The sequence below is a fragment of the Cynocephalus volans genome, chromosome 15, assembly GCF_027409185.1.
Source record: "Cynocephalus volans isolate mCynVol1 chromosome 15, mCynVol1.pri, whole genome shotgun sequence".
NCBI classification, from domain to species: Eukaryota; Metazoa; Chordata; class Mammalia; order Dermoptera; family Cynocephalidae; genus Cynocephalus; species Cynocephalus volans.
Window position 1 is genome coordinate 18,058,996 of NC_084474.1, and position 22,687 is coordinate 18,081,682.

Sequence of the window (22,687 nt, forward strand, 5' to 3'; positions counted from 1 at the left end):
GCTTCTCCCACAAAGCACTTCCTTGTTTACCTAAGTTTTGTAATTTACTTTAAAATCATAACAAAGTAATCCAGCTCACATGTTGCTCAAGAGGGTTGCACAAAGAACCATTCTTTAGCAAACTCATCATAAACCACATTATTTCACAGGCTAACAATTAGAAGGGACCATGCTTCCCTGAGATTTGTGTAAGACCCTCTCACTAATACAATAGCAGTGCCATAGGCAACCAAATACCAACCAAATTATTTTAAAGAACATTCTAGAAAACTGGATTTTAACACACTAGTGACCTAAGATACAGATTCTACATTCCTTTTCAATGCTGTGACAAGGTAACATATCACTTTCCTTGACTGAGGAGGAGCTTGTACCAAAACAGCTCAAGGTAAAAAAAAAAAAAAAAAAAAAGGTCAACTAGGAACAGGAAAGGCGTTAATGGGTGGGATCCAGAAAAGTCACAACAATTCAGACAGGAAATTTTACCTACGCTTACACAGCAATACACTTCTATTTTGTACAGCTCATACTGACATAGGGTGGAAACATTTCTAAAACAAGAAGACTGCATTTTATACAAAATCCATAACGAATAATCACCCATGACAAACTTGCTTGAAATGTTTGGAGGGCAGATATGGAGCACTGGTTAGGAAATGAGGACTTCACTCACACCCGGTCTTGCCCAACCCTGGGTCTGCTTGACCAGGACTGACTGGAGTCTCCACTTCCATCTCTCACTGCCCTGGCCTGCCCAGTGACCAGTGCCTAACCAGGACACACACTGCACCACGCAACGCCTCGGTCGTCCCAGCCATCTGAAGCACTCTCGATAAACCTATGTAAATTCAAGTCACAGAAAGGAAATATTACTATTTTCAAAAAGTTTTTAGATGCAACTGTTTGATTATACATATTCGTTGTGGACAGAAGACATACATCAATGAACAGGACTGTATTTTTACATGGATGCTCTCACTGAGACGGGCCCCTTGGAAAAGCAAGGACCTTCCTTGCTCTACAGTAATGTAACTCAGAAGATCACTTCGCTAACTAAAATTATTATGGAGGTACAGTTATTTTATTATCTTTGCTTTTATAGAACACAGTGTTAGATATTTTTAATTAACTTGCTGTTAAGCCTTTAACAGGAATGAAAGCTTAATAAAAATATTGTTTCTGTGGGAAAAATAGTAACCACTTTACAGTGACCACCCACAGCCCATGTTCAATAAGGCGTGGTGCAGAACATGAGAGCGAGGACCAGCTGTGCTGTACAAAGGCAGACATTCAATTCCAAAAGGCAGGCCTAAGGGAAATACAGAAAAATGCAAATTAAAATGAGAAAAATAATAAATGCTACAGGAAATACTGATTGAGCACTTACCATATTTAACAACCCTAAAACTAAAAGGCCAATTCTCAAAATAATACCAGAAGAGATAACTCATGTAATAAAAAGTCACTTTTTCAGATAGGCATCTAATTGGTTTAACTGGATGTCCCTTCTTTTGGCACATACAGTTGACTTCCACTCACCGTCCATTCCCCTCCCATTTCCTCCACACTAACAGAAAGAATCCCAATTGTATTCATACATCACAAGGCCAAGTGTTTATGGGGAATGCTAGACTCCTCGCCCCAACAGAGTTAGGCAAAGACAGTTACAGCCTTGTCGTTTCCCTTGAAATGACTGTTCTAGGAAACTACGAGTACAAAAATTCTGGCCAATGATACATGAGGGGAATTCTTCTAGAAGGTGAGGGTAAGGAGGACTTCTGGGAATATGTTTCCTAATTCTTAAAAACAAATTCATAAAACTAGTAGCAACATGGATTGGTGCAACCACTTTGGTTGACTATTTGGTGGTAACCAGTAGACCTAAACTATGCCTATTCTATAACCTAGGCTCCAATTCTAGGTATATGTTCACCAAAAGGCCAACATATTCAGAGAAGCTCTATTCTAACAGACTGAACTTGAATGAAATCTCAATGTCAATGTCATTATCAGAATGCATATATAGTGGAAAGTAATGGAATACTATACACAAAAATTAGCAAATGAAAACTACACACCACAACATAGATGAATCTGTAAACACGATGCTGAATGAAGAAAAGCCAATGCAAAATAACGTATACTATATGACTGAATTTATATGAAATCCCAAAACAGGTAAAACTTATCTGCAGTGCTCAAAGTCAAGACTGTGGTTAACCTTGACGGAGCCAAGAATGGAGCTTCTGGGAAATTGGTTATGTTCTGTTTATTAACCCAAATGCTGGTTTCATAGGTATGTTTGCTTTAAGAAAATGCAACCAACTGTACACATATGATTTGGGCACTTTTCTGTATGTATGTTATTTTTCCATAAAAATTTTACTTTAAAAGATAAACATGGTACCAAAAGCACAACCAATAAGACAAAAAAATTGATAAACTGGATTTCATCAACATCAAAAACTTTCACATTTCAAATAACACCATCAAGAAAGTAAAAAGATAACTCACAGAATAAGAAAAAAATTTTGCAAATCATATTTCTGATAAAGTACTTGTATCCAGAATAAAAATTCGTACTACTCAATAAGACAAAGAACATAATTTTTAAAATGGGCGAAAAATTTGAATAGAAAGATATATGAATGGCCAAAACACACATGAAAAGACACTCAGCCTGATTAATCATTAAGGAAATGCAAATCAAATCCATAATGAGATGTCACTTTGCACCTACTAGAATGGCTATAATCAAAAAGACAGACAATAACAAGCATTGGCTAGGATGTGAAGAAATTAGAAGCCTCATACACTGCTGGTGGGATTATAAAATGGCACAGTCACTGTGGAAAACAGATTAGGAATTTCTAAAATGTTCAGCATAGGGTTACCAAATGACCCAGTAATTCCACTCCTAGGAGTATACCCAAAAGAAATGAAAACATATGTCCACACAGAAACTTCTATACAAACGTTTAGCCACATTATCATAATAGCCAAAAAGTGGAAACAAACCAAATATCCAAGAACTGATGAATGAATAAACAAAACATGGCATATCCATACAATAGAATACTCTCAGGCAATGAAAGGGAATTAAGTATTGATACATGTTACAACGTGGATGAACGAACTTTGAAAACTTCATGCTAAGTGAAAGAATACAGTCAGAAAAGACCACATATTGCTTGATTCCATTTATATAAAATGTCTGCAACAGGGGAACCTATAGAGACACAAAGCAGAACAGTGGCTGCCCATGGCTGGAGGCAGCAGGAACAGGGAGTGATTGTTTCTTTTTGGGGTGCTTGTTTCTTTTTGGGGTGATGAAAGGGTTCTAAAATTAGATTATGGTGAAGGTAGCACAGTGCTATAAATATATTAAAACCATTGACTTGTATACTCCACACAGGTGAATTTTATAATATGTAAAATATCTCAACAAAGCTATTTTTTTAATGTAAGAGAATAAAGTCCCTCTTACAACCTTGAACTGTTAATTTATGAGGATTTGATGCTTCCAGGTGGTGCAGCCATCCTGAACCACAAGTGAACAAATCAAAGGGGAAAAGCCAAAATGCTTCAACGTCTCAGCAGAAAAACAAAACAAAACAACACAAAACAAAACAAAAAACTGGCCCTTGGAAATATGGCTGAGCAGCTGAATTAACCAACATTGGAACTGCCCCTTGGAAGTTCTTATAAAGCAGGAGGAAATATTATTTCTACGTATCTTCCACTACTTACCTGAAGGCCATGCACTCCTACAGTAGAAATACAGGATGCTGAGCAAAAGCACTTCATTAATTACTTATGTCAAATCTTTTGGATGGATGATGCATAGCATAAATAACTTAGTAAATAAAAGAAGTTTTTCATTACAATACAAATGTGGGCTTCTGGTAGACAAAATGTAATATTTCTTGAAAATAAAGTTGTGTCTAAGAGCAGACAAGTGGATTGAGCCTTTTGCTCTCACTTAGAGCTTCTCACAAAAATATTCTAAAAGACATTTTCTATATCATCATTTTATAATATTCAAAAAAATAAAAACATGAAATATGTAAACCAATTACCAATGACCTCAAAATGTATCAGTGAAAGTAATTTTAAGAATATAAATCAAATCCCAAATCTTTTATACTAACATCAATATTTCCTAGTAATCAAGCATAGCAGTAGTTTATTACTGTAAATAGCTAAGTTTCCAGAATGGATTGATTATTGATGTGATAAGAACAACTTATTAGAGCTACAATCATAGTGTGTAATAAACTAAGGGCATAAAACAACCATTACCTAGAATCAGGAATATAATTTTCCTTTGGTAAAGTACTACGTGATTAGTCTTCTCAGGAACATATTCCTGTGACACCAATAAGCAGCACTGGTGACAGGATACCAAATTAAAATTGCAACTGTCACCCCATGAAGAAAAGATATGTGTGTTACCATATTAACTCATTTACTTAGAGCCAGATTTTAAAAGACACAATCAGTAAATATCAGCTGCTGCAACAAATTCCTGTCTCTGACCCCTCTTCTGAGTTACAGATCTACATTTCTAGACCCTTCCTGGGCATTTCCACAGGATGAATGGCAACTGTCAAATTCAAGACATATTAGAGTGTCCACCACAATTTTCCACCAAAATAGTCCCCCCTTCTCATGTTCCTTAAGAGCTCCACCACTCTTCTAGTCACCAAGGCTCAAATCTTAGAGGAATCAAAGGCTTCTCTTTCCCTGAATCTCCAAACACGTCTCTAAAGCCCTTGGTAAGTTCTGAACGTTCTTCTCTCCCCAGCTGCATCTAACACTCCCCTCTTTTTCTTCATCAAGGCCATCATCCCATGTCAGGCCATCCGAACATCACACCTGCTTTATACAATGATTTCCTAAAGGGAATCACCTCTTCTGAGCAAGGAAGTTGATTACACTGCACTAGAAGTTTTATAAGATAAGTGATTTTTTGCATGTTTTTTCACTGATGTGTTCCCAGTACCTAAAAGTGCCCACAACATATACATAGTAGGTGCTCAAAAAATATTTAGTGAATGAATGAAAAATTCATAACTGAAATGTTGAACAGGATGCCCCACTGCTCTTGGTCAAATACCACATATACACCACACCTCTGACCAAATCAAAGCTTCTCAATGGACACCTGACATTCAAGAGTTTCCATTCTTTGTCTCCAGCTTGCCATCCTAAATTTACCTCCAGCACTTAATTTCCAGATCCCCTAAACTCCAGCTAGAGTAGACTACTATAAGATAGTTATATTTATGTTTATGCATATATAACATAAAATTACTATATTTTTATATATATATTTTTATACCATTAAAGTACTATAAAATGCTACGGAGAAAAACAAATTAGAGAATGGGGACACAGACACCAAGCAGGTTAAGGAAAGTTAAGGTTAGCTTCACTGATTATGTGACATTTGAACAGAGACTCAAAGAAGCTAAAGGAACAAGCCATGTGGCTCTATGGGGGCAGAGGAGATAGCAAGGGCAAAGTCCCCCAGGTGGGAGAAGGGCATCTCTGTTCTCTTCGCAATCCTCAGCACCTGGCACTAAGCCAAGAATGGTCCCACCTATTCTTTCACTCACTTGTTTATATTAATTTAAAGCCCACCATATGCCTGGAACTCAAACTCTATTAGAAGTCAAACCAAACTTCCAAATATAAAAATTCTCAGAATTTACCTTTGAGTTTCATTACATAAAAACCTCAACCAATCTCACATTCAGCAATACTATGTTTGACCTTGACAACTTTCCTCCAATCCCCTTTGTCTCCTGGAATCTGCCTGTCATTTAACAATGCATAGTATTCCCAAGCCACATGCTCAAAATCTCAAGTCATGTATAACACTGGGTAGGTACATGCTTACTGAATATTATTCTGCAAAAAATTATAGTATTTTTTCAGCCCAATTTTACACCTACTATCTTATCCCAGCTCCCAAAAAAGGGTTAGGAGAGAAGGGCAAAATCATCTGCCATTCTCTGAAATCTCTGCCCCCCACAGGACTCAATATTTATTCAATCAGAGACACAATCTAAATGCTTCTGAAATTAAACTCAAACAACCAAGTGTAATTCTTTCTATAAGGAGGGCTCAAATTTAAATGGAATCAAGAAGCAAAAGTCTAGTTCTTCAAAGGCTTTTGGCTCACCCCAAATCAGTAACGCCAGTACAACAAATTCTCATAATGTAGAATAAAATTCTGTATTGCATGCACAAAGCTGTTTCTCACACCAAAGTCGAAATTCTCTATTAAAATTTAAAAATACATAAATATAAAATATCCATGTAATTTAATGTATCTTCATTGGTTGCTTTCACAAACAATGTTCTTTATTTTCTGCCTTTTTTTTTTTTTTTAATTTATACAAATACAGAAAGTTATGAGAGCCCCCTAGTGCGCTGACAGGATATGGACATCTATGCTGAAAAATAACACAGGCAATGGAAGGGTATGACAGAGAAAGACAGAGATTGTAGCAACAGCAACTGCCAAGAGCAAGCTGTAGCAATTCCAAGGAGCTTAGATATCAAGACAAAGCCCTTTAAAAAACCACCGCCAGAAAGGAGTGGGTCTGCAGGGTGTTGCCTAGGAAACCCAGGCAGAAACATGTTGCCCTGTGAAGATCAATGAATGAAGACCATCAACCTAAAGAAAGAGGATGGAAATTCCAAAGCTGAATTTCCCCCCCTGAAAGTACAAATCAACTCCAATTAACAACACATAAAATCTAGTAATCCTTCGTTTAATTCAGTCTCTTGTTATGTGGACAAAGATCAGCACCATTCTAATTAAGACTCAAATTATATAAGGCGTAGTGGCTTCAAACATAGTTTTCTCTGTCCACTCTACCTACAGCTAAGGGCACCTTTATAACTTTCCAAGGAACTGTGACACAGCTCCCGCTGTTCTGCACCTGATCCGAAAGTGGCAGGGATTAAAAGCGATATGGACAGCAACGAGATAAAGTGACACTACTGTTAAAACAGTACTGACCCAAATTCATCAGCTTCCCCCACCACAGTACCACATGTTCTGATTCCCTTTTTTTCCTATAATTGTAGCATCGTTATTGGATTAGTTCCATTCCAGTAATATTCCATTACTCACGTTCCATTTCTCAGCATCCTATCGGCCTTTGCTAATCACCTACCAAGCCCTATCCTTTTGTCCTCTACCACATTTTGCACATCCACCTCTTCTTTTTCCATCTGTGTCTTTTTTCCTCACTCCCATTCCACCACCCTAGTCTAGCCCTTGACACTCTCCACCTGTTTAAAAGTGTTGGTGGCTCCCTGTTGCCTCAAGAAGTTAGAGTCTAATTCTCGGGCAGGAGTTAGACCCTCCCCACCTGACTCCAGAACTCTTCAAGGTCACCTCCAGTGCCCTTTCCCACACACCGTGAGGAGCTGGGAATTTCCGGCCCGGCTCACGCTACTGTCCCATCCAGGGATGGCCTCTCCCTACCTCATTTATATGCGAACTCCTGCTCAGTTGTCAAGGCCCTGCTCCAATATGCATTCCTGTCTACAGTTTTCTCTAAGCTTGGCAGAAATGCCCTGTTCTATGATCTGTGTTCCTCTATCTCCCATCCCCTTAAAGCTCTTCTCAGATATAATAGCCATTTTTTAAAATAGGTCTGCCACCCTGTGGGGAACGTGAACCTCTTCTAGGCCTGGGTTATTCCTCATTCATCGTCAAACCCACAGCACCAACCACAGTAGTTGCTTCCTACGTGTGTTCTGAACTGTCACTCAACCCTTCAATTTTTATCATTTCACATGCTTCTGTCTTAAAGTTTCGACCTCTCCCGACCAGAATCATTCAAAACAAATGCCATTTTCTTACCTGTTATATTTCTCACAGGTTTTGGCTTTAAACACACTCAACAAACATTTGTTTGTACCACTCCACCACGTCGCCTCCCTAACAGACTCAAAATGCAGCAGTCTCTCTCTCCTCCCTTGCTCGTGGGAAACAGCCTCTGGAAGAGGAAGAGCTTCAGCTGAGCAGAAGGGAACAGACCTGGCTCATGGTACAACTTCATTCCACTATGAGCCATGCCACCACCCGTACATGAGGCCTTCAGTACAGTCAAGTGAGATTAGAAAACAGCAAGATTGGGAACACAGTTAAAGCACATCGGGGCTGATAAGTTAATTAGGAACAATACCCACTGATAAGAATCTGTAATATTTGTTCTCCATAACAAAGTGGATAAGTGATACTCGTTTTGAAAAATTATCACAAAATACTTCCAGTGCCATAAACCCAAATTCAAAAGATTAGTGATTTAAGCCCTGGACCAGGGTTATAGTTTTTGAAAAGTGAATCAAGTTATATCCATAGTTCCGTGATTAGCGCACATCGAGATGGTGAGTTGGGCAAAAACCCACCCAAGTAACTTAGAAAGAAAAGAAAAAAACCACAAAGACCCTGGGAGACTCGGAACCCCTGCTCACCCCACCCCACTTCCAAATCCTTTTAGGAAGTGGCAAACTGTGTGACTATGTTAGAGCAAGCAAAAGGAATGAAGGTGGCCCCCGACAAGCCAATGAACAGCCTGCAGTAGAAGGAAACAGGATCTCCTTTACTGGTCCCCAGATCTGGCTGTCTTCTTGCTGGTGTCTAGTGCCACGGAGTTTTAAAGGGTAAATGGGAGAATTTTGAAGAGTTAGTTTTATTAACAGGAAATGCCTCTTCCTTGTTGCTAGTTTCAAGAGGAATTTTCCCTAAACAAAGCTGGTCTTCCTCACCACTCCTTCAATTAACTCCTTTTTTTTTTTCTTTTTAAACTCTTATGAAATCTGAGCTACTCTTAGGATGCAAACTAATAAATCCTCCCTGGAACATCACCCCTTCCACTCCCCCCTCAATCCCCCCACCGTGACCTACAACTATGTGGGCACATCTGCCTAATTCTGGGCAGACACTTCCTCTCTCACATTAAGCTTTGTCTCCAAGGTACTTCTGTCCATAATAGAGGGGATATTTTGTTCTCCATCTGATGACTCCAATAATTCCTTATTTCCTAATTTGTTCAGAACTCAGGCTGGGGGGAAGGGATCTCTTTATTGGGTCTCCACACAGAACTTACCAATTTTTAGCTGCCAAAGAATATGAATGGAAAATACATTAACTCTGGAGCCAAATAAACTGGTTCCACTGAAAAACCTCTCTCATCCAGAGTCTACGTGATTTGTTAAGCTGGGTTTAGAGAATGTACTTGCTTGTGAAGACATTAATTGATGAAATAAGGTCCACCTTTCATTCATCAGGTCTTAGAATAAATAGCTTCCTTCTATACTTAATGTTTATACTCAGCAATTTTAAAATCCCAATTTCTTTTTTTTATTCTTTTCAAGGCTTCTAAAGAAAAAAAACCAACTGTACTGCCCTAAGGTACAACACTGATATCCAACACATCTAATTATGCCCTTAAAATGTTTTCAGAAGCACCTCAAGTGAGTACCAGAGTTTGCTTAATAACAATGTTTTCCACCACGGTATGAGAAATTCAGTGTATGGTGTGTCCAACATTACGTTATTACTTCTTACAGCCTCTCCCTAAGTTTCATAAAGGGAGGCACAATTTTATTATCCTTATGTACCAATGAAGTAATTGAGGTTAAACAACACAGAAGTCAGACAGCAGACACCACGGTGAGCTGGAGTTAGAACACAGCTCCCCCTGACTAATAATGTACATCACCAGAGCAGGCGGCCTCCTGGGGAACCTTGTCACAGAAAGGTCCAGCTCTCATGTGACTCATGGCATTTTGTTCTGGGATTCCACAATGAACGTATTTGTTCGCTTTTGTGTTGCTGTAACAGAATATCTGGTACTGGGTAATTTATAAAGAAAAGAAGCTTATTTGGCTCATGATTCAAGGAGAGGGCCTTGGCCTCAGCCTGCTTCCATTCATGGTGGAAAGCAGAAGGACAGGCAGCCCATGTGCAAGAAGATCACACAGTGAGAGAGGAAGAGGGGGAGGGGGTTAGAGAAACAGAGACAGAGACAGAGAGAGAGAGAGAAAGAGAGAGAGAAGGAAGTGCCAAGCTCCTTTTAACAACCAGCTCTTGCAAGAATTAAGAGCAAGGACTCACTCATCCCCTTCCCCATGGGAGGGCATTAAACTACTCATGAGGGATCTGCCCCATGACCCAAACACCTCCCACTAGGTCCTAACACCTACCACTGCTACACTGGGGACCAAATTTCAACATGAGTTCTGAAGGGCCAGTCATATCCAAACTATAGCAATCAATTTTTGTTGTGTGGAGCTCTAGGAAGCTAAAAGAGAAAATGTATTCATCAAGTACAGCAAAACAGTACCAAGGACACAATTATCTTGCTAACATCCCCATGCCATTTTAAGCTGTCATTCTTAAATACCAAAAAAAAAAAAAAAAAAAAACCCTCTTATGTTTTTTATACTGTTTAAGATCTTACAGAGTTAAAAATGTCTTCCAACTCTTGGCTATTGTACATAGAGCTGTGATAAACATGGGGGTGCAGGTATCTCTTCAACATGATGATTTCCATTCCTTTGGGTATATACCCAGCAGTGGGATTGCTGGATCATATGGAAGATCTATCCGTAGTTGTCTGAGGAACCTCCATACCATTTTCCATAATGGCTGCACCAATTTACAGTCCCACCAACAGTGTAGGATGATTCCCCTTTCTCTGCACCCTCGCCAGCATTTGTTTTTGATAACAGCCGGTCTAACTGGAGTGAGATGGTATCTCAATGTGGTTTTGATTTCCATTTCCCTGATAACTTAGTGATGTTGAGCATTTTTTCATGTGTCTGTTGGCCCAAGAGTTGGAACCAACCTAAACGTCCAACATCAGATGACTGGATAAGGAAAATGTAATACATTTATGGAATACTACTCTGCCATAAAAAAGAATGAAATACTGCCATTTGCAGCAATGTGGATGACCTTAGAGAAAATTATGTGAAGTGAAATAAGCCAGGCACAGAAAGAGAAATACCGCATGTCCTCACTTATATGTGGGAGCTAAAAGTAAATAAGTAAACAAACAAAGATATAACAATCATAATAAATGCTGAACTTTCCAGAGAACAGAACAAAACTGAGCTTACCAGAGGTGGGAAAGGGAGAGGGGCAGGAAGAAAGTAAGGGCTACGAAAATCGATTACACTGTATAATGAAGAATATACTAATTATCCTGATTTGAACATCACATATTGCACACAGGTACTGATATTCAATGCTGTACCCCAAAGATGTGTACAATCAACTATGTTCCAATAAAAAATAATTTTTTAAAAAGACATCAAAAAATGGATTTCAGAGACAAAAAAAAAACTCTTAAAAATCTCTTAATATCCTCTGATTCAATTACAAGTTTCATCATACTATTACCCAATTATCTTTCTCGAGGCAATATTTACTTCACTTTCACTACAAAATATGTTGATAATAGAAATCCTACTGTATATGTATGCATAATAATAAAAATATGTGTCAAGAAAAATAACCAGGAAATGTCATAGTGAATTAGACTTACAAAAAATATATTCAACTAAAGGGAGGAGGAGAAGTTCTAAAGAAAAAAAAGACTGAACTTTTTTCTTCATTCACTCTCTGCATTTCTTATTCACAGCAACAAAAGCTTTTTGTATCCCCCTCAGGATATTTTCACTAAGTTTTTACCCTCACAATCATTCCATTGACTCCCCCCATCTCTTACTAATGATAGAAATACAGAAGAGTTTACTCTGCCAATTTCTGAGCTACTTTCCAAGCCTTTTTTATAGACAGAAACATTGAGGTTGGAATAGGTTTACCAGCTTGCCAAACTTGCTGCGGAGCTTGTATTTAACTCCAAGTTCTTCTGACTTCAGAGCCCGAACTCTTACCAGATGCACCCTTCTGACTCCGCCCACGCCACCCTCCCCTCCACAGGGCCACGCAGTTCTCACCCAGGCAGCCGCACTGGTCACATCTTCTCTAGCCGCTTTCCAGAACCAACGCCTTTCCTAACTCTTCCCCCTCATGAAAATGTCCCTATCCTGTGTCTCACTGAGTCTAATTTTATTAGGTTACCGATCTAGCGTACAACGACCTATGATGGGTAGGCCAAGCACAGCACCTTTCACATACTAGTTGATAAATATTTTATATGGTGACAATGGTTTACATCACAAATGACATATCTGCATTCTAATAAATGTCTTCAAAATCTTCCCCTTATTAGTTACTAATGGCCAGATTGCATATTGCACAGACAGATTAGAGGGGGTGAGGTCCTTTCAATGCCACAGAAACACTCAATTATATCTTCTAAAGACTCATCAATTTAGGAGAAAAGGGGAGGAGACAAATAGACACTGCATTTGTACTCCCTGATGTATGAAATACTCCTGAGTTGTCTATTTCCTTGCTGTTTCCTTTGCACTTAGTGCAGGGCCTGCCAGCAGGTTCTCGTTAAGTACTTTCTATCGGATGCATGGACAGATGCATGGATGGGTGGATGAGTGGATGGGTGGATGGGTGGACGGACAGATGGACAAACACAGGATGAACAATATATATGATTTATTTAGAGATGGCCACCTCGTTACAGACTATACAATCATGCGCTGCATAATGACGTTTCAGTTGACAACAGAGCGCAAATACATCAGTGGCTGGAGTAATGGGCTACACCCTATAGCCTAAGTGTGTGGTAGGTTTGTTTAAGTACACACTATGATGTTCACACAATGACGAAATCACCCAAGGACACACTTCTCAGAACATATCCCTGTCACTAAATGGCAAATGATTGTACATTCAAATCAGAGTCTATATAATCTGAAGGCACATTGAGAAGAGGTGTATTTTACTGTAGAATTTAGACAAGTTAGAACCCAATTTAAAATATTTTCTACCTGCAGCAAGACTATAACCACCCATACATTAATTACATATCACACTCATTTATAGGAACTAATTTTTAATTTTTCTATGAATTTGCCTTATATCATAAATCAGCCATAATATAAATGCTACTTTCAAATACAGTTCACCAAAACAACCTTCTGTGTATCTTCAAACAACGACAAAGAATGATCTTCTGATATGAATAGGTTCAAAGTGACTATTCAAAGGTCGAGCTGGCCTTATGCACTTCTATTTCTGAGTGGGAACAGCAGAGTTCCCCATCATGTGCTGCAGCTAAAAGAACATTTCTGTTTGTTCAACATTAGAATTTATTTTCTATTTAGTAAGCAGTGAGGTTTCCACACTAAATACACTTTAATAAATGAAAAAATAAACATTCTGAGCGAAAGCATGAAGCATGATTTTTATGCAGTAAAAACGCAAGTGTTCATTAGAATTCAGGAAACAAAATTTGTTTTTATTTTATTTTATTGCTACGACGTGAAAGAATGTTTCCACAGTTATGATCACTGGAGAGGCTACAGCACAAGGTTCTAAATTCTTCATCTGTTTATCCAGAGGCTCAATCTCCCAGCCCTGTGGGAGATTCCAGTGTTCCAAATAACAACAATTATTACCTTTAGAGACAAGATGTTCCTTTTTCTGGTCAAAATAATATAACTTCCTAGAGAAGCTGAGCATTCAAATTTCAAATTATTTCTCTCAGCATCAGTCTTAACTCCTCTTAATGCCAATCTTTCTTTTTTTCCACCCAAAGCCACCTGAGTCCAAAGTATTAACAACAATTGCAAATAAAATCTGAAGCTAGAGTTGACTTTCCTAGTAAGAACTGGCTTTAGAGAGTGAAGAAAAGCACACCGTGGAGCAGAAGTCAGAGCACAGGCCATTCCTGTTGCTGAGGTATGTGACCCTCAGCTGGTCACCTTCCTCTGTACCTTGGTGAGCGCCTCAGTAAGATGGGCGGGACTAGACCATCCATTAAATCCCCCCATTTCTCAGGGAGCAGCAAGGGCTCCACCTTCATGACACCTCACTCCTTGGCCTTCACAAAGCCACTCTGAGTTTTGACTTCGCAGCCTGTAAGGCAAGGGCCTGGTACACAGCCTCTCTACTGTCCTCCTGTGCAAGGCTAACACATGACCCTCTGAATCTGGGGTGCTTACAGACACAAAAGCCCCTCACAGGGGCAGGGAGGGTGAGGATGAAGCCCACGGCATTGTTTCTTTCCACTTAAACCATTAGCGAAAACAGCATTAGTAGAGGATAATTCTTCCTTAAATGGAATATTTCACTAACCCAACTACACTCTTCTTTATCCAGGCCATATATTACAGTTTCCTGTAAGTTGCCTTGTGACCCTTAACCTTTTAAACCCTCAGATTTCTCCTATGTTATATACGAGTTTGGACTAGGAAATCTCGACAGTTCCTTTTAAATCTAAGATACTTTAATTATAAATCTTACATGTTTAATCCTTACCATGCTCTGTCTCACTAAAGTCATCCTTATTACATTTTCTTGAAAAGTCAACGAAAATCCCTATTTTTAGAAGAGAGTCACAAACACGAAGCTCTACTTGAGACGTTTCTGGAAGTAAAATAACTTGAAAAGAACATCATTTCATTACTAACCAGGCAAATTCTTCCTGGAATCTTCTCAGAGTAGTCAAATAAGTAAATAAAAATAAATATGCTTCTGCCAGGAAAGTATGAAAATAATGTGGGAGGCAGCAACCCTAAAGACCAGGTCATTTTTACTACAAAAACCACTTAAGTGATAGACACTACCATCTGCCTGAGAAAAGAAGAAACGCAGGATGTCTAGAAACCTGGTACACTCCAGGTTTTTTTGGAGGGGATGGTGCAGGGAGCAAATGTAATATTCAGGTTAGCACTATATTACGAAATATAGTTTTCATAATATTTTTGTTGACCTATTTTGCAACCAAGGCCTGGACCCTTCTCAATTAAAGAATCCTGCTCTGCACAATAAACATTTTTTCTACCTAATGCACTCTACTCTCCACAAATAGCTGCTATGTGGCTCAATTATCACTGAGCCCTCTCAGGGTACACAGAGCAACGCTGCTCTTTAAATACAGTATAAATAAAAATAAGGTTCTGACCTACAATATTCGAGTGCTGTACCTCTTTCTTGGCCATTCAGTCTTAAATCATCGACTTTTAGACCCAGAGGGCAAGAAACTTAGAATCACCACCCATGATCTCCTGCTACTCTGTGGGCAGGTTCAGTGTCCATCCCTGGCAAAACTACCATTCATCTGCACTGAAACAAGAAAAACGGAAATAATGTCGTGAGTTTTTAAAAAGCTAAATCCATTCAATTTATGGGTCCATGCTTTATTCTGAAATCACATCCTTCCTACATTTGGGTATTAAAGATCCTCTCTTTATAAAATGATGGCAACAGTCCAGAGTTAGTGACGTTCTCATTTGGGAAAATTAAAATTTAGCCATTCTGTTGGTCTCCGATCCCTTTTTTTTTCTGAATTTTATTAATCCAGCATAAATCTAAATGCCTGGTAAACACTCCCCCATAGAATTACAAGAGTAACTATGTGTGATGATTAATCATGATTACCAAGAATTATACAGACCACAGAGTTAGGCTACTTACAAGCAGCAAAAAGACAGCATTGTCCACAGACACATCACAAAAACACAACATACAGCCTGAAAGTCAAATGTGAACTGCAAACCTAAACACCCAGCATCTGTTCCAGATTTAAAACAAAAATGAATGCGAATGAAATAAATAATTCCAGTGGAATGGTGTATGCACAGAGCACACCAGTGTTAGCAAAATGGCAAAATTCATATAGCACTGAAGATGAACCTCACAAGCTAAGATGTCTAACGATGTCCAAAGAAAATAAGAAGTTTCCCACCCACCAGAGTAACAAACACACAAGAATCAATTTTAGTGGATTTCAAACTTGTCTTAAATTAACAATGTTCTACTCGTGTTAATGTCTTGATTAAATATCACAATGAAAAATATCCACACATTAAATAAAAGAATTCTAGATGGAAAACATGACCCAGACATGTGTAAGAACATATTTAATATATGTATAGCCATCATGTTTTCAGGTAATGAGAGGAAAAATGCAACACAATGATTTTTTTCTCTTGCTAAGGCACTGCCATTTAGAATAAACCTACGCATAGTGGATGCATGTTTACAAGATGAAAGCACGGGGAGAACTGTCACATGGCTGGGGAGGCATGTGTGCTTCTGAAAACTAAAAATCCCAAGAATGAAAAACACTAATGGCATGCCTTATCCATCTTGCTTAGTGAAAAAGTGCAGTTTAAATTTTTTAAAGTCACGAATTGTGTTAAGTTTTGAAGCAGTGTGGGCGCTGACTACTAGTACTATCAAAAATATACCCAGGGTTGTTGCTATACTTGTATTTAGAATTTTAAAAATTGAAGGGGAGAGTTTTGGTGAATTTTTGTTAAAAGCCATTCCTGGGTGTTAATGTAACAGACGTGGTAAATATTTATTTATAGTATTTGTTTAACAAACTATCCATTTAATTTTAAGTGAAATCAACAAAAAGAATCTAGAGGCATGGACACAAAGGTACTTCAAAAAGTTCATGGAAAAATGGAAAAATAATATGAATCTTTCCACGAACTTTTTGAAGACCACTCATATGTGACTTTGAGATAAATGTTTTGAGATTAAAGCTTTAAAATGTAAATAAATTCGGAAAGGGGTCCTCAACACAACAAAATGGAAAAAATAAATAAATCACGTACCCAAGAGGGTGCCTGGTCCCCTCACTCTCCACTGTCCTGTTGGCCATGCCCTTGTGTTTGAGGTGGCCCCTGGTGGTAGTTCAGAACCAGGGGCCCAGTAATAAGTGATCTACCTAACTCTGCATTCCCACTCATTCCCACTCCTGGAATGTTCTTCCACATGGAGATCCCCTCACCACATCAACAGCCTGCTCCTCCTAGCTCAGTATTCACAGCACTTGCAAGAGACCTGCACACCCACAGCATTTACACACTCAATAGGATAGAGCCCTAAACAAATGTTGGATGACTGATGCAAGTATTTCCTCTGGGACTGGATCAGGGATAATCTGGGATAATAAAGAATATAAATATTATTTGTCACCTATTTTAGAAAAATTAGTCAGTAATTCCATTATCTTAAATATAAATATTTCTGCAGAAATAAAGCCCTACTACCAGAATTTAATCTTCACTCAAAACAAACTATTACCTGTGACTAGCAGAATGCAGCAGTTAAAATGCCACCAAATACCTGGACCAGTCTGAACATTTGGTCTGGAAGTTCTATCTGACTGTGAGCAAAGAGCACAGATCAATGACTGCCCTAATCTAACCAAACTTTCCCAAAGCTGTAAATTCTGTGTGTCACAACCAAAGCCACAGAACTCCTATCCAGAAGTTCTTGCCTACCCAATTATGCCCATGTCTCCCTGAAACTTTTGATTGCTCAAGTCCATCTTTGAGGACTGGTTGAGACAAAATGATGAGGTGGACTTTCAAACCCAAGGAAGAGAGCAGGGCTGAGGCCCAGGTGGTCCAGGGCTGGTCCCGCCCTCACCCTGCCCTCCACCACCAGCGGCTCTACTTGTTTGGGACTATTTTGTGTCCTCTCTCCTCTTTGATGAATTCTGGTGTTAACTCTTCCTTCTCCGGTTGGCTGAGGATAGGGCAGTACCCAGAGGTGACAGAGAATTGTCTCAAGGCAGTAGAAATAAGAGGATGTCTGTAGGTATTGAGAAAACGGCTCCTAGAAAGGTGACACAGAAGACCTTCCCCATCCAGGCCGTTAAGAAGTTGTCTTCTCCCACTGTCCTCACTATCACATACCTTGTCCACTCTTCAGCTTACCACAATTTGGGGTTTTTTTCCTTCCAACCTTAAAACATTTGACATTTCACTTTCAAGGCTTGGGTCTTTTTTAATGAAAGGGATATTCTGAGCTTCCAAAGGGATTTTTTTTATATATAATTATAATTAAAGTAATGCTGAAAAGCACTTCAACTTAACCCTCTAAAGTATACATATCATTTACATAAGCATATACACTAGTGATTTCCAGTCCCTGAGGCGGTACTGGATGTGGTATGTAGCCATGAGCAATCCATATTTAATAGTAAGCATATACACAGTTAGGAATGACAGAGAAAGAAGACTGGCATCCCAGCAGCCCCAAAATATACTCTTAAATGCATGCCACCAAATGGCTTTTTCCTGGGGACAACTGAGGTTCCTTATAAAAAGAAATATAAACAAGGCCTGAACCAACAGGGACATCCCTCAATTACACCAGCATGGATTGTTGCCTGCCAAGTGCCTGGCTAAGTGATGGCAGTAAAAAGGGGGATGAGAGGGAGACCCTGTCTTCATCAGCCACAGTCAATAAGAAAGACGCAGTGGACATGAAGCTCCAATCCACAGAACCAGTGCCACGGCAGCTACCTAGCAAGTATGCAGGAGCACAGAGATGGGGAACTGAATCCAGCCTAGGGAAGGGACTCAGAAAAAGTCCCACAGAAGACATGACACTTCAAATGAATACTGAAGACAGAGCAGGAGTTAACTAAGAAGATAAGTTGGGAAGGGAATTCTTCAGACAAAAGAATCACTCTCTAAAAATCTCTCTTTCTCCTCCCTGCAATGGCTTGGGGTGAATAAAACCAACCTATCAGTTTTAAATGATCCAAACTAGACTTTTAATTACTGTTGAGGTTTCTCCCACAGTTACTTATTTTCAGCTGATCACCTGTTCATAGCACCTACAAAAGTGACCTATTGAACTTGCAGAGGCAGCAGAATTTTTACAACAGCAACAGTACTAGGATGGAACTTAAGGTAGGTGGCCTTTATGGCCAATTGCTCATGTGTTACTCCAAGCCTGCTGAAGTAGATGAGAAGTTGCATTTGTTGCCCCAAATGCATTTGCTTGCATTTCATTAAGTATTTTTTCATTTTAGTATAGATTGATAAAATTCAAGAGCTATGCATCTACTTTTAAACTAGACCATTTTCAGTAAATCACTGAACAGTTTTCTCGAACTACAAAATGATTCGGTATTCTTACCTCCATGGGAAAAGCTTTGAAATTAACCGTGTGCTCAGAACCACGCTGGTTTTCTCTTCCCCAATGAAATCTAACTTCATACAGTTCAAATTCATGTCCTTGAGGCAATGGTCCTCCCGATAGAACTGAAAAAGAAAATAAATTTTACTGAATTACATTACACAAATTTATTAGTACAGCGTTACAAACATTAGAGACTTTTTTTCATTTTTTTTTTTTTTTTTTTTGCCAGAAAGCCCTCATGAGCTCTTTTAGATTAAATTCACAGGCCAAAACGACTGTGAGGTGAATTTAAACTATCTAGGTTTGGCTGAAATTCTTATTCTGGCCATTCAGATATAGCAGAAGTTCAAAAACTCTGAAAAACTTGGTAATGATATGTATATGTTAACTTCTTGGGTGTTTTTGGTCTAGGACTAGAAAAGGAAAACAAACTCTTCCCTGAGATTTAAGCTTAGCACTGATCAGGAGGTAAGAATATGGCCTGAGTCTCAGACTGACCAATCATTTGCTGTAGACCCTATCAATAAATTAAACCATGGTTGCAGATCATCTATTCGTACTAGTAAGTTTCAATTTAGAGAACAGGTGTGTAGACCAACAAAATTTTTCATAAATAGGATTAGTATTAAGTCAATTGACAATGAAATCACACTTAAAGAGCAGATAACCCTTCAGCATCACATACAATGCAAACAAAATAAAGCTGTGATAAAATATTAACAATACTCAAAATATTAACATCAGTCCCACATGGCCCTGTCTCTATTTCTTATTTCTGGATATGATCCAGAACTCTGTCCCAAATGAGGACACAGTAAAGGATGATGAAAAATACATCTGTATAAGCACCTTTCTTGAAACAGTAAAGTACTTTCTTTAGTTAAACACTCCCCGATAGCACATGTAAAAACTTGAAATAAAGTTTATTTTTTTAAAAAAATGGCCAATTTCAACACAAATAAAGATTGTTTAATTCAGAGCATTTTTTTCCTAGCAACTCCTAATTCTAAACAGTATCAGCTAAGAATTCTAGGTTATTTTTAGTCATGAAGATAACAAAATTGGTCACCACACCCAGAACAGAAGCGGGTTCTTCAAAACAGAGTATCGTTCACACTGGGACTGCCTCTGAGGAGGGAGTGGCGGAGCCCACACCTGTCTCTGAATGGTTTCGTTGTCTAAACTCAGAGGAGAAAGTGAATCTGTGCAGCAATGTTTATTAGGCTGGTTGGTTCTTCACCTAACAACGTGTTCCAAAAGGGATCTAAAGCTGCTTATATCAAGACACATATAATACTCGTACAGCCAGATAGCGTGAATCAGAAAGAATAAAGGGAAACAAAGAAAGAGGCAGAAAACAGAGAAATGAGGCTATCACACAAAATGAAAGTCTAAGGTGCTCTAAATTTGGTTGTAAACTTTATACCAGTTTAAACAAAGAAGACAAAGAGCAACCATAGCAAAAAGTAATTTTAATTTTTCCAGTGGATAGATCACACATCAAGGGGAAAGGGAGGTGAGATGCACACACGACCTTTAGGACGAGAGAATCTCACACGATTTTAGTGTTCTTCCTCCTGCTTGGTCTGATTCAGGTCCCACGACAAATCCGCCAGGTCAGTGTTATTGTCCCCATGGACAGGGGAGAAGAGTGAGATGAGGGGGCCCAGTGTGGCCCGCTGCCATCGCCCAGCTAGCAGGCGCCAGGACGGAGCCTGGAACTCGAACTTCTGACCCACGTCCCAGGGTGAGACAGGAACAGGGAAACCCAAATTTCAGTATCTTTGAGCATAAACTAAAAAAACAGTGAGTTCTCCAAGCCTAGATTTCTAAACTGAAGTTCCTCTTTTGAGAAGTACCTTTCATTCTATTTCTCAAGAAAATCCAAACAAACAAATAAAAATTACATGCATGGATCAAAAAAAAAAAGGTTTACAGAGAATCAGAACTAAGGTGTGAGGTGCAAGCTCACTTCATCTTCCTCTTCAACAAACATCCATCTGTGGATTTTAAAATGTGTGAAATGTTTTTATTTCAACCAGAGTGCCACAGTTTCTGTAAACCCTCACAGCTCACCCCTTTCCCTTGGCTGTCCAAACTTGGCTTTAAGAAAAACCGGGAAGGAGCCAGTGAGTCTATTCCCTGTGTATGCCACCTTCCAAGCCAAAAAGAAAAACGAGGGAAAAGATTCTGCTAGTCTCACCCCGCACCCAGCCTACATCATCAGAACTAGAAAATACACACTCCACCATGCACAGCAGCAACCTCACCCAAGGTGTCAAAGGTGAGTTCTACAACACTCTGCTTTAAAAAGAGGGTGATAAATAAAATTGTCTTAAAGGAAGCTCAGCTCTACATTGCTAAGGGAGAAGAAAGAGGAAAATCGTGAAATGAAGCATATGTGAAATGGGAAAGAGGATTACAAAAATCTTTTCCCAAAACCCTTGCATCACATACACTCAAACACACGCAGTTTCTGAACCGGTAACACAGCAGTCTACCAGTACTTTCTTATGCACAGTACTTTCTGTTATCACATAGCTGATCTTGACAGTGATTTCAGGGGACCAAAAAGAGATCCATGTTCAAAAACTCTTCCATGAGACATATGTCCAAGATTTCTTTAACAGCAATGAAGCCCTAGTTTAAAACCTGGGGATAGAGCCTATATGTTAAACACCCTGGAAAGTCAAGTGCACAGATCTATGTTTTGATAGAAAGAAAGAAGTTCAAGGCCCACATGGGCCCATTTACTCATCCTTTCAACAGATGTTTTTTGAACATCTACTACAGTGTACCAGGCACTGTATTAAGTGCTTAGGATACACTGATTTTGACAAAATAGACAAAATTACCTGGCCTTGTGGAACTTACATTCTATTAGGTTGAAATGTAAACTCATACATTTATGAAGATCAAATCTTGCTGAGTGATATCTGGTCACTACATCAAAAGTTTATTAGTGATGCCATTATGTTCAATAAAATTACAGTGAAGCAACAAGAGCCTCATGGATCTGACATTCATGAGGCTGAAAGGAACGCAGAGAAGTGAAGTGTTTTGCCCAGGTCTGGTCCTCCAGACAGAGGTGACAAAGAGGCGGCTTCCAGCAGGAATCAGACCCTGGGCACCTTTTACTTTTGCTGCAGATGAATAATCCAAAGTTAAATCACACTAAAATCATTTTTTATGGCTGTACAAAGCCATAAAAAATGGCAAATCCTGAATTCAGAGTTTTATGAGGTGCCAGGAAAAGGCATTACCTGTTCATTCCCCAAGAATAATTGCATTTATAGACTAAAACTAAACAGTATCTCTGTTTTATACACTTGGCAACATCCTCTTAAGGCATGATTCTCCCTTTATAAGGCTTATATATTTTTTAATAAGGAAACTAGTCATATCAAAAGGGATATACTTTTCCTCCACTTATGAATATTAAATTTTGCTGAGTGATATTTGGTTACTACATGGCAGGTTTATTAGTTGTGATGTCATTAGGTTCAACAAAATTACAATGAAACAACATGAAACTCGTACTAATGGGATACTGAATTTCCTCAGAATAACAAACTTGAGAAAAGAATATAAGATAAATTACACCACTGCTAC

The 22,687-nt window shown here is 38.8% G+C and overlaps 1 protein-coding gene across 1 annotated transcript in view; it reads right to left on the reverse strand.

Annotated features, from left to right (window-relative positions):
- CA8 (carbonic anhydrase 8) overlaps nt 1–22,687 on the reverse strand; it is an 87,022-nt gene that overhangs the window by 54,916 nt on the left and 9,419 nt on the right. Inside the window, exon 3 of the mRNA XM_063080004.1 lies at nt 19,073–19,197. Coding sequence (XP_062936074.1) covers nt 19,073–19,197 — 125 coding nt within the window. The remainder of the gene's footprint in view (nt 1–19,072; nt 19,198–22,687) is intronic.